The sequence below is a fragment of the Dromiciops gliroides genome, chromosome 6 (assembly GCF_019393635.1).
Source record: "Dromiciops gliroides isolate mDroGli1 chromosome 6, mDroGli1.pri, whole genome shotgun sequence".
In the NCBI taxonomy this organism is placed as follows: domain Eukaryota; kingdom Metazoa; phylum Chordata; class Mammalia; order Microbiotheria; family Microbiotheriidae; genus Dromiciops; species Dromiciops gliroides.
In genome coordinates, this window is record NC_057866.1 from 236,944,561 (window position 1) to 236,957,516 (window position 12,956).

General features: G+C 34.8%; 1 protein-coding gene across 2 annotated transcripts in view; it reads left to right on the forward strand.

The window, feature by feature from the left end:
* GRID2 (glutamate ionotropic receptor delta type subunit 2) overlaps positions 1–12,956 on the forward strand; it is a 1,875,262-nt gene that overhangs the window by 1,459,784 nt on the left and 402,522 nt on the right. For both annotated transcript variants that reach the window (XM_043971982.1, XM_043971983.1), the window contains one exon: positions 11,341–11,653. In XM_043971982.1, the coding sequence (XP_043827917.1) occupies positions 11,341–11,653 (313 nt within the window). The remainder of the gene's footprint in view (positions 1–11,340; positions 11,654–12,956) is intronic.

The following is a 12,956-nucleotide window of genomic DNA, read 5'->3' on the forward strand; positions in this document are numbered from 1 at the left end:
ATTATATTAGAGATCTCTACTTCCTCTCCCTTTCTCTAAACCTTCTACAATTTGATTTTTGTGCTCACATCATCATCATAGCTAACATTCATAATTTTTGTTCTTACTTTCAGTTCCAAATTCTCTTCCTACCACCCAATGAGAAGAAATAAGGTAGCCATTTTATATATGAAGTCATAAAAATGTATTTCCATATTAGCCATGTTTCAGAAAAAAGATAAAAATATAAAGGAAAAAAGTGCTTTAATCTGTACTCTGAGTCTATCAGTTCTCTATCTGGAGATAGCATTTTATATCATGAGTCATTTGGATTTATGGTGGATCATTTTATTGATCAGAGTTACTAAGTCTTTCATAGTTGATTATCTTCATAATATTGCTGTTACTATGTAAATAGTTCTCTTGGTTCTGCTCACTTCACTTTGAATTGGTTTATATAGGTCTTCCTAGTTTGTTGTGTTTGTGTGTGTGTTTTTTCCCTGAAGACATCCCCTTCTTCATTTATTACAGCAAAATAGTATCCCATCACATTCATATGCCATAACTTATTTAGCAATTCCCCAAGTGATGGACATCCCCTCAATTTCCAATTCTTTGCCACCATAAAAAGGTCTATCATAAATATTTTTGTACATAAACATCCTTTTTCCTTTTTGCTTTAATCTTTTTTTGGGGGGGGGAGGTAGGTACAAACCTAGTAGTAGTGTTGCTGGGTCAAAGGCTATGCACATTTTCATAGCCTTTTGGGGATATTTCCAAATTGCTTTCCAGAATGATTGGCCTAGTTCATAACTCCACCAAAAACAGTGCATTCATGTGCCTATTTTCCCAACCACCCCCCCAAGTCAAAATTGTCATTTTCCTTTTTTATCATGTTTAGCCAATTTGATGGGTATGAAGTGGTGCAGAGTTGTTTTATTAGCCTTTTTCTAAATGTTAGTGGTTTAGAGCATGTTTTTTCATATAGGTATTAACTGGTCAGATTACTATATATATTTATTTTGGGGGGGGCAGGGCAATGAGGGTTAAGTGACTTGCCCAAGGCCATACAGCTAGTTAGTGTCAAGGGTCTGAGGCCAGATTTGAACTCAGGTCCTCCTGAATCCAAGGCTGGTGCTTTATCCACTGTACCACCTAGCTGCCCCTATGTGCAAAACCTTTTTATAAACTTATCTATCCACTATAACCTATGAGAGTTGCATTTTGTCAGAATTCTCAGCATCCACTGATATGGTCAGGTGGTTTTATTCTTTATATTATTAACTTATTACGTTTATGGTCTTTATGTTAAACCCTATATTCCTGGCATAAATCCAACCTGATCTTAGTGTATAATATCTCTAATGTATTTTCATAACCTCTTTGCTATCATTTGATCTAGCATTTTTGTGTGAGATCTTTATGCCCCAGTATATGGTCCATTTTTATAAAGGTAATGAATATAGCTGAAACTATATAAATTCCTTTTTAATATAATTCAGTCATCACCAGAGAGCGATCAGCTCTAATTTTTTAAAGGTCTATTTGGCATCTTAAATTCTTTCTTGTTTATCTTTTAGTTAGATTTTTCTAAGTATGAAAGTAATATATTCATATCCCCCATTATAGTTTTACTATCAATTTATTCCTCCAATTCGATTAGGGAAGGATGAATAGAAGGCAATAAGCATTTACAAGTATCTCCTATATGCCAGGCACAATGCTAAATATTTTACAATTATCACTTCATGTGATCCTCACAACAATCCTTGGGGGTACTTGCTATTAATATTCCTATTTTACAGATGAGGAAGACAGAGGTTAAGTGAATTGTCCAGGGTCACACAGCTAATAAGTGTCTGAGTTAGATATGAACTCAGGTCTTCCTGACTCCAGGCCCAGTGCCCAAGGCTCTATTTTCTTTTATCCTTTACTAGTTAGATACTACACTATTTACCACATATGCATTCTTAATTTTGCTTTAAAGCACAATATTATTTCCCTGCTTGTTTCTTTGTTATCATATTTATATTTACCACAGCCTATCTGGAATAATAATTGCTATCCCCTACATTTTTTCATTCCCTTGAAGAAAAATGAATTTTGTTTTAGTCTATTTTACTTTCTGTGAATTTCTATTTTCTACTGTGATTCTTATAAATAATGTATTGTTGGGTTCTCTTTTCTAATTCATTATGCTCGTTTCTTCTGTTTTACATTCATAGTTATAATTGTTAGTTGTGTATTTCACCCCATTCTGTCTTTTTTGTTCCTTTTCCCCCCATGTGTTCTTATCCCTTTCTTTACAAATAAAAATGTGTCAAAAAGAGAAGGAGCTTTCTTGACACTTAGTATGTAAATTGGGCAGCTATGTGGCACAGTGGATAAAGCACTGGTCCTGGATTCAGGAGGACCTGAGTTCAAATTTGGCCTCAGACACTTGACACTAGCTGTGTGACTCTGGGCAAGTCACTTAACCCTCAGTGCCCTGCAAAAAAAAAAATGCTACATGACACTTAGTATTTAAAAATGAAAAGCTGCTTACTTCAAGAACTCTTCTCCTAGCCCTTCCTCTGGTCTCAAGATTTTACAATATCTTCCTTTCTGTTTTGTGTTTTTTTTTTCTGGTGAGGCAGTTGGGGTTAAGTCACTTGCCCCTTGCCCAGAGTCACACAGCTAGTAAATGTTAAGTGTCTGAGGCTGGATTGGAACTCAGGTTCCTCCTGAATCCAGGGCCAGTGCTCTATCCACTGTGCTACCTAGATGCCCCTCTTCCTTTCATTTTAAATGTTTGTGTTTTTTTTTTAATTTTCAGTTCCAAATTTTCTCCCTCCCATCACTTCCTCCTTCACCCATTGAAAAGACCAGAAATGATACCTATTATACACACTTTAATTTTAATTCCTCATGTTCCTTTTTCTGACATTTGAGATTATTTCCTTGTAACTATTCCCATACATCTCTCCTCAAAAACGTCTTTTCCCCTCTCTTGTAACTATTTCTCCTATTTGCTTTTGGAGTTTAATATATTTCAATATTCACATCCTAGTGTGGGGGTGGGCAGATCCAATTGTGTTCAATCTTTAAAAAAAAAAGGAGGAGGAGGAGGAAGAGGTGGTGGTTTATGGGGATGACTTTACCCTCCCATGTACCTTCCTCCACAATTAAATAGAATTCATCTCACAAAACTCTATTACCTAATTTCTTTCTCCCTTTCCTCCTATCTCCTCCAGCATATTCTCCTGTCTTTTCCATTTTTGTCTCCCCCTTAAAACACCAAAATAGAATAACACCACCAACAGGTTCTCTGTCATTGTTCCTTTATCACCCTTAGAAATATTAAGGTTCTGAGAAGATATCTTATTCTTCCTATTAGCATGTAAATAATTCTCACATTTCTTTTAATTAAATAAATTGCATATCTTTTCTATGTTTCTCTTGGTTCCTGAATTTATATTTTAAAATGTCTACTCAATTCTATTTCTTCCCATTGGGAAAGCTTGGAAATCCTCTATTCCATTAAGAATCCACACACCCCCCAGCCCCTGTAAGATTATATTTAACTTTTCCAAATAGTTTTTTCTTACTTGTAAGCTGTTGTCTTTGCCTTTTACAGTCTCATAGTCCAAGCTTTTCTCTCCATTATAGGGGCAAATGCCAAGTATCATGTGATCCTTACTGAAGCTCCTTTATATTTAAACTCTCTATTTTTGGTAGCTTTTACTATTTTTCTTCAACCTGGAAGTTCTGGATTTTTATTGTAACATTTGAAAGAGTATTCTTTTTTCAGTTTCTTTCCAGAGGTGACTTTTATTTGGCCTTTGGTTATAAATTCTAGGTAGCTTGCATATATAATTTCTCGAAATATGGTAGTCAGGCTTTTTTTCCCCAATCATCATTTTCTGATAGTTCGATAATTCTTAGAACTTTTCTTTCATTTGTTTTACTGGTCAATTGTGGGGGGGGGGGCAATTGGGGTTAAGTGACTTGCCCAGGGTCAGGTGTCAAGTATCTGAGGTCATATTTGAACTCAGGTCCTCCTGACTCCAGGGCTGGTGCTCTATCTACTGCACCACCTAGCTGCCCCCTGGTCAATTGTTTTTTGTTGTTGTTTTCATAAATTCTCTTCTTTGCTTCTTTTTGGTCTATTGTTTTTATTTTAATCTTGTTTCATTGAGTCGTTATTTTGTTTTGTTCATTATAATTTTGGAAGCATTCATTTCTTTCATGTAGTTTTCACTGTTCTATTCCATTTTGTATCTTGTATTTAATTCATTCAAGTACTCTAGTAATCCTTATGGTCAGGACATTTGCTTTTTCTCTAAGACCTTCCATCATCTTCCTCAGAGTTTACTCACCTGGGTATCTCTCAGGTCAAGTTACTTCTTCATAGTATAAGACGTTTTTCTTTGATTTCTTCTTCTCAGCAGCTACAGTGTCCAAGATGGGGTAGGGTTTTCTGTGCTTAGGAGAAGCTCCACTCATTCAAACTTGTCTTCTTTCAAAAGACTCCAGGGCTTCTCTGTTGCTAAGCTCTTTCTAGCTGTGTCTCCCTCTTGCCAAAGGGTTCTGGAGTTGCCTCTTACATTAGCAAATATTCACTTGGTAAGATTGGAAGATTAAAACAAAGTCAAAAGGTAAAGTTCTGCCTAGGACCCTCCTGTTTTTTGCTCTGAGGAGTAGGGGATTTTCCTTACTACCATCCCCATGCTCATTGGATTTGTTACTGCTTTGTACCATACTTTTCGTCTACCCCTTATTTATCTACTTTAGGCTTTATGAAAGATTCCAGATATTCTTTGCATCTCTGGCCTTTGAAGAGGAGAAGATGTAGAATACAAGTGGTTCACTTTATTTCTTTTTTAAGTGGTATATAGTTAAGCTTTATATAGAGGATCTGACCTCTTCCAGGTACTAGTTTGCCACCGTCTTCTCACAACCCCATCTCCCTTTCACTCTTCTCAATCTTTTGCCAACATGGCTTCTGACCTCATCACTCACCTGAAATTGCCCTTGCGAAAGTTACATGTGCGCTCGCTCGATCTCTCCCCCCCCCCCCCCGTCTCTCTTTGCAGGGTACCGAGGGTTAAGTGACTTGCCCAGGATCACACAGCTAGTAAGTATCAAGAGTCTGAGGCAGGATTTGAACCCAGCTTCTCCTGAATCCAGGGCTGGTGCTTTATCTCCTTTGCCACCTAGCTGCACCGACCTCCCCATCCCCACTCCCCACCATGCTCTCTTAATTGACTTATCTAATGGCCTTTTCTCAATCCTCATCATTTTGACTCTCGTAACATTTTAAACTTTTGATCACTTTCTGCATATTCTCTCTGGGTTTTTAGGACATTTTTCTCTGCTGGTTCCTCTTCCACCTTACCTACTATTACATCCAGTATTAAATATAAAGTACTTTGATTGGAATTCAGAGCTATTCACAACTTGAATTCCTTCAAAATTTCCACTCTTCTTACATATTCCTTCTTTCCACACACTTTATGATTCAACTGTATTGGCCTACTTATTGTTCCTCACACACGCCACTCTACCTTCAAGTTCTGTGGCTTTGTCCTGGCTATCCCTGAATGCCTGGATCCTTCCCTTTCTCAACTCTGAATCTTAAAATTCTTAGCTCAGTAAAAATGCCACCTTCTAAGGGAGGTTTCAAATATTTACAAGAACATAATTGACTTAATATTTTATAAGACATTTTGCTTTTTCAAAGGATTATAGATTTAAAGCTGGAAGGTACCTTAGAGGCCACGAAGCCAAGTTTCTTTGTTCTATAGTTGAGAAACTTAGGCTCAAATCTCTCTATAATTTTTTTAGTTATATAGTTAATAAGTATCTGAGGTGGTATCTAAACTGAGAGCTTCATGAATATAAGTACAGAAATCAATACACTCCTGCTCACTGTTTCTATTCTTTTTTTTTTGTAATTTTTAAAAATATATTTTAACTTTAAATCTGTAGAATAAAACAAAAATATCCATACATAGTATAATAAAAAGATGATTGCATGTGAAACTGCAAATCTATTATGTACAACTTGCTATTCGTTTTAAGTATATGTTATCATGTACAATTTTTTCCTTTTTTGTTGCCCATGTCCACCCTAGAAATGGCTACCATTAGACACAAATTTGTATATATATTAAATAGATGTGTGCATAAAATTATTCTGTACATCCTACTATTAATCAATTCTTTCTCTTGATGCAGATAGTATCTTCTTTCATATGTCTTTTGTAGTTAATTTAGGTATTTATAATAGTCAAAATGACTTATTTATTCAAGGTTGTTATAAAAATTTATTACTATTACTGTATACAGTGTTCTCTTGGTTCTGCTTATTTTGCTCATTATTTCATGAAAGTCTATCCATGTTTTTCTAAGATCATTGAGCTCATTTCTTATAGCACAGTACTATTCCACCACAATCATGTACCATAACTTGTTCAATGTATCCTCAATTAATGAGCATCCCTTCAACTTCTATTTCTTCATCACAACAGAGATACTATAAATACTTTAGACCCTATAAGTGTCTTTCCTTTTTCCCTAATCAATTTTGGAAATAGAACCTGTAGTGGTATTGCTGATCTTGATACTGGTATTGGTATCATGTTATTGACTATTTAAAAAGCATTTGATTCATTAGGGCAAATGATACTATCAAAACTTTCTCCTATAAGGCCATCTCCCATCAAAATCATGCAAAATTCCTTGGTAGATATCCCAATACAATTAACTTTGTTAGTGATACCAACCAGAAAAAACAAAGAAATGAGATATTCATTATTTCCAAAGTTATTTTCCATCATTTTGGATGTCATGTGGCAAAGAGTGCAAATAGAAAAGGGATCTCTAATAGCTTAATGAAGATATTTCTTTTTGAAGATGACATAGTGCTAATTGCATGAATCTTAGGAACATTCAAAAGTCTTGCAAATAAGATCCATGATCTCTGAAGAGAATTTAGCTTAACTATCTGTAGAAAAAAGCACATGGCCTGCTCATCTGTAAAATGAAGGAATAAGATAATATACACAAAAGCACATTAAGGCCAAATCTGGTCTCATGCACTTACTAGACATATGATTTGGGGGAAAAAATGTCTTAGTCTATTTGCCTTGGTCACACCAACTGTAAAATGGGCATACCTCCTAGGATTGATGTGAGGATCAAATGAGATATATTTTTAAAGCACTTAGCACAGTGCTTGGAAAATACTAGGTGTTCCATAAATGGTAATTATTTTTACAAAAAATATACAACACGATATTATACGTACACATGCAGAAAACTGACAAAATACAGCATGTGTTAACATTAAAAATATTTAAAGCCAAAAGAACAAAATTACTTTTCCTCTATAAAAAACTATTTTAATATCAAAATATCTGCCAAGAACAAGCTGGCATTGTTTATAATAATCTTGTCCAATAAGATCAAGGATTAGTCAAGGGAAGTAATTTCAACTATTATTAATTTAGTTGTAAACACACTAGCTATAACAATAAAAAATTTAGAAAATAAACATAGGCATCACCTCTATCAGCAGACACTGTGATAGCTTATTTTGGGAACTCCAGAGTTTCAGTGAAAAAAAAATACTTTTCAGATATACTTTAGTGAAGTAACAAAATACTAAACAAACCTACAAAATCATCAAATTTTCTATATATTACTGACAAAGACCGGGGGGAAGTAATTGAAAGGTATTTCATGAAGAATAACTAAAAATGCATTAAATATGTTAGAATTAGCATACCAAGACAAATTTAAGACTATTATAAAACACTCTATAGAAATAAAGGAATAAAAATAATGGAGAAATATTCAGTACTCATAACCAATCTGTTAGTAAAGTAAAAATGATAATACTAATTAAATTAGTATACAGCTTTAATGCTATATCAATCAAAATTAGCAAGGTAGGGGGCAGCTAGGTGGTACAGTGGATAAAGCACTGGCCCTAGATTCAGGAGGGCTGCAGTTCAAATCCAGCCTCAGACATTTGATACTTATTAGCTGTGTGATTCTGGACAAGTCACTTAACCCTCATTGCCTCACAAAAAATGATAATAATAATAATAATAATATTTTTAATTTTAAAAATTTAGCAAGGTAATATTTTATAGAGCTAGACCAAAAAATGACAAATTTCACTTGGAAGAACAAAAAAAATCAAGAAAACAGAAATAATGGAAAGTATCATTTGCCAAACTATAGTACAAATCAGTAGTCATCAAATCTATTTGTCATTGGTTGAAAGAGCAGCTGAGTGGAACAGGATAGATTAGCAAGACTGAGAATTGAATAAACATAGTAGTGTAGTGTTCAAAAACCTAAGAACAACAATAACTGAGCAGTACTCGCTATTCAAATAGAGCTACTGGAAAAATTAGTGGAAAATTGGTTTAGATTAATATGTTATACCATATAAAAATACACAAAATTGGCTCTAAATGGTAAAAGGATCTGTACAGAATTGAAAAATTAGAGGAGAATGGGGAAAAGTACCTCTCAGATATATAGAGGGAGAATTCATATTTAAGAAATGGATAAAAGTTATCAGAAAAGGCAAAACAGATCATTTCAAATCTATAATATTAAAAAGCTTTTGCAAAAATAAAATCAAGCACGGTGGGGAGAAATCTGGACCTAGGGTCAGGAAGACCCAAGTTCAAATCTGGCCTCAGACACTAGCCACGTGGCCTTGGACAACTTACTAAATCTCTATTTGTCTCCATTTTCTTACCTGTAAAATGGTGATGATAATAGTACCTATCTTCCAAGGTTGTCGTGAGTTAAATGAGGTAATATTTTCAAAGTACTTAGCACAGGGTCTGACATATAATGTGTGCTATAAATGCTATACTACTACTAAAAGTGGTACTACTACTATTAAATTGACACGTATATATTACTAACAGCTCCTTTCCAGTAGATACATTGTCAAAGGATATGAACAATTTTTATGAAGAAAATTACAAACTGATAGATTTAAAAGGCGTTGATCTAGATCAACTCTGGAAGTCTCTTCAAAATCCAAATCCATAGTACTATAATCGTATGAATGCAAATAATGCAACTTTTTAGTTTTCCCTCCATGACAACAAAATTGCAAGAATAGCAAAAATAACAGTGGCCAGTAGCATAGTTATGCTACTGCAATGTTGTAGATTTGAGAATTGTTCAAACTGTACTTATACAAGAAATGTTACTGAACTATTTTGTTCTTTAGCACAGCAATACCACTATAAGCCATGCACTCCCAGGAGGTCAAAGACAGAAATAAATGTCCTGTATACACCAAATTCAGCATTGTAGTTCTTTTTTTCTGGTAGTAAATAAAAAGTAAATTCTCATTGACATTGAAATCTCTGAAAAAATCATGGAATATCAATACAGTAGATTGTTATTTCATCTCAATAAAGGACAAATATGAGTCATTCAGAAAACTGTGGGAGGACTTGTATGAGTAGCTTCAATGAGGAGCACAAACTAGGAAAATACCATTCACTGAGATGATCATGCTGGAAAAGAATGATAAACAGGAGAGGACAGCTTAACTCAAGCCAAAGTTAATGGCCAATGGTTCTAGATACCATACATTGAAACACATTTCCAGGGCAGCTAGGTGACACAGTGGATAAAGCACTGGCTCTGGATTCAGGAGGACCCGGGTTCAAATCTGGCCTCAGACACTTGACGTTTACTAGCTGTGTGACTCTGGGCAAGTCACTTAACCCTCTTCATAGAGACCATAGCTGTTGCATGTTGCAGTTCTATCCAATGAAATCACTGTTTCACTTGGGTTGGCTTGACCTTTTTTCCCTGTGACAAAGATTGTGGCAGTAAAAAGAAGGTGAGGAAATGGCTGGTGCCAAAAAAATAAAAGGCATCAATAAAACTTTTTAAAAATAAAGTTTTACATAGTAGGTTTATCATTAAATCAAAAGATAGATGTATTTTTCTGGAGGAATCCTAATACAAGAAAAGGAGATGGGAATTGTAAGCTCCTTTCTGACAATAATTTATCTAGGTGATCTAGGGTAAGCCATTCGGTATCTCTAATTCCAATTTTCTCATCTGCAGAAAGAGAGATTTGGACTAGAAGATGTTATTTCTTATTCTGGTTCTCACAACCAAGGATCCTAGTTCTGAATCTGCTCGTATCAAATCAATTCCAGAATTTTAAGCTGGAACTTTTTTTCTAGTTGAATTAACTCTTGCTGGCTTTTGGGGGTAACAATGAGTTGCTATTTCAGAGAATTGTGAGAATCTGCATTGTATTGTTATTACATCAGGAATGTTCCCTTTCATGTCACGTTTTCCCCCAAGAGTGATAAATAGTGACCTGAGTCTTCTTTATGTAGTGGGTGAACAATCAAGACCTAAAAACATTCAACAATTACATTTCACAGTCTTTTATTAGCGTTTTGAAAGGGACTTCACACAGCTTTAGTCACAGCAGTAGCTCATTACTTCAAGCTAGAAACAGCTTTAAGTAGTTTAAATGTGTGTTTTCTTATCACACGAGATCCAGAGTTGATAGTTATTTATTCATTATTTGGTGGTTCTATAACTACTAAAGTGTCACCTTAAATTAAATATCCTTCACTGAAGTTCTTAACTGGATGCTTACTAAGTTACAAAAGTAGCACCTGCTAGAACTATGTGGTAGCTATACCTAGGGATCTGAAGGGACACACACTGAGAAACAAGATGATTACTTTAAGGAGCATCATCGTGCTCCTTAATCTTTAATGGGTCCCTCAAAGGTTCTCACAGGTTTGAAGAATAAAACTAGAGTAAGGTAAATTGCTACTATTTGACAGTGTTCACAGCTACCAAAACTTGCATGGTCTTAGACCTCAGCAATAAATGCAATATAACTCTTCTTGATGCAGAAATAACCAAAGAAAATGTAATACTATATACTACGGTCATCAGCAGATATCCTTAAATCATTTAAGTGTTACCAATGAGTGGGATCACATGGAAAATTACTTTTCCAGTTTTGGATGCCTTTTACCATTGCAATAATGATGGCCCCAATAAGTAGACCCTGAAGAGTAGGAGATTACCAGCTACCATATATATGAAATAGTGATCCCCAATTTTATATTCACAAATAATATATAATTTGTACAAGTCTTGTGGGACAAGATTTGCAATAAAAAGTACAAAATTCATGTGTGGTTATTTTTAAAATGCTTCTGGAGTGCTTTTTATTTGGTACAGAAAGTTATCACCCTAGGCAGCTAACTTTATTTCCCTAAGATAAGTTTAGCTGATATAAATCAAATTGGTGTTCATGCTTCTAACAGAATCCTTTTTCTTTCAATTTTTCAGAGAGCTGACATAGGAATTTCTGCATTAACCATAACTCCAGATCGTGAAAATGTGGTAGACTTTACAACTCGTTATATGGACTACTCTGTGGGTGTGCTGCTGCGCAGGGCCGAAAAGACAGTAGATATGTTTGCCTGCCTTGCCCCGTTTGACTTCTCTTTGTGGGCTTGCATTGCTGGCACTGTGCTGCTGGTGGGACTCCTGGTTTACCTCTTAAATTGGCTTAACCCTCCACGATTACAAATGGGATCAATGACTTCTACCACACTCTACAATTCAATGTGGTTTGTGTATGGATCCTTTGTTCAGCAAGGTAAGTAGAAAAATAAATATTGCTAACAAAAGAATAAGTTAATGCACTAAAGGGAGTTCAGTTTCCATATTTACAAATTTTCCACAAATATTCACTAAATGCAGAAAAATAAATTGCTCAACATAGACTATATGTTCTCTCACATCATTTGGCATGCTATAGCTAAGGATGGTTAATTATATTTTGCAACTATGTTTAATTTCATTTGAAAAGATGCGTGATCAGAGTTGAAATCTATATCACATCAGATTTTTCTTCCAAAAGTTCTGAGTATTTGCTAGGACTGGTCTTCTGAAGTGATAACATTATATAGAGACAAGTGGTCGTTGGTTTGCTGTTGTTGTTTAAACAGAGGAAAAGACAATTTGATTCTCTTTTCTGACCCTTTATTTAATGTTAGCCAACTAATTAGAAATGGAAATGTTTCGTTATGTCAAGATTACCCTAAAATCATATATATGATTTAACATTTCATGATTAAGATTAATATTCATTAACTATCAATATGATTATATTTCTTGACATTTAATTCAAAATTTGCCATACTTTTTTCAACTTTCAAACTATTTAGCATCTTGACTAGTCTTTTACACATTACTTAATTCAATTGCAGAATGGAATGATAATCATTAACACTTTATGGCAGTTCATGGTCACTTTACATGATGGAACTGTATCATATCATAGTCACTCAGCAAATAATTGTATTCATGTTGGGAGTAGTTAGGTGGTACAGTGGATTGAGTGCCAGATGTGGAGTAAGGAATTCGAATCTGAAATCAGACCATCATTGGCTGCATGACCCTGGGCAAGTCACTTAACCCTGTTTGCTTCAGTTTCCTTATCTGTAAAATGAGCTGGAGAAGAAAATGGCAATACGACACCAGTATCTTTTCCAAGAAGTCCCCAAATAGGGTTGCATGACTAAAACAACTGAACAACAACCATTTACTAGGTATATTTCATATTTAATTAACCTGTGTTCATATTGTTTTCCTTCAGTAGATTATAAGTTCCTTCAGTGCAAGGACTACATCATTTGTCTTTGTATCCCTAGGGTCTAACACAATGTATGGCATGTAGTAAGTGTTTAACAAATGTTGTTACTTAACTGAATTAGATTAGATTGAATTGCACAAAAAAAAATGTATAAATGCCTACTGTGTATAAGCTTTTAGACTAGGTGCTAGGGATGCAAAGATAGAGTAGAAAATAGTGCCTTCCTTCAAGGAGATTATATTCTACTGATGAAGATCTTAGATTTTACCAAAGGTAATGCACCCATATTAACTTTCCTGAATGA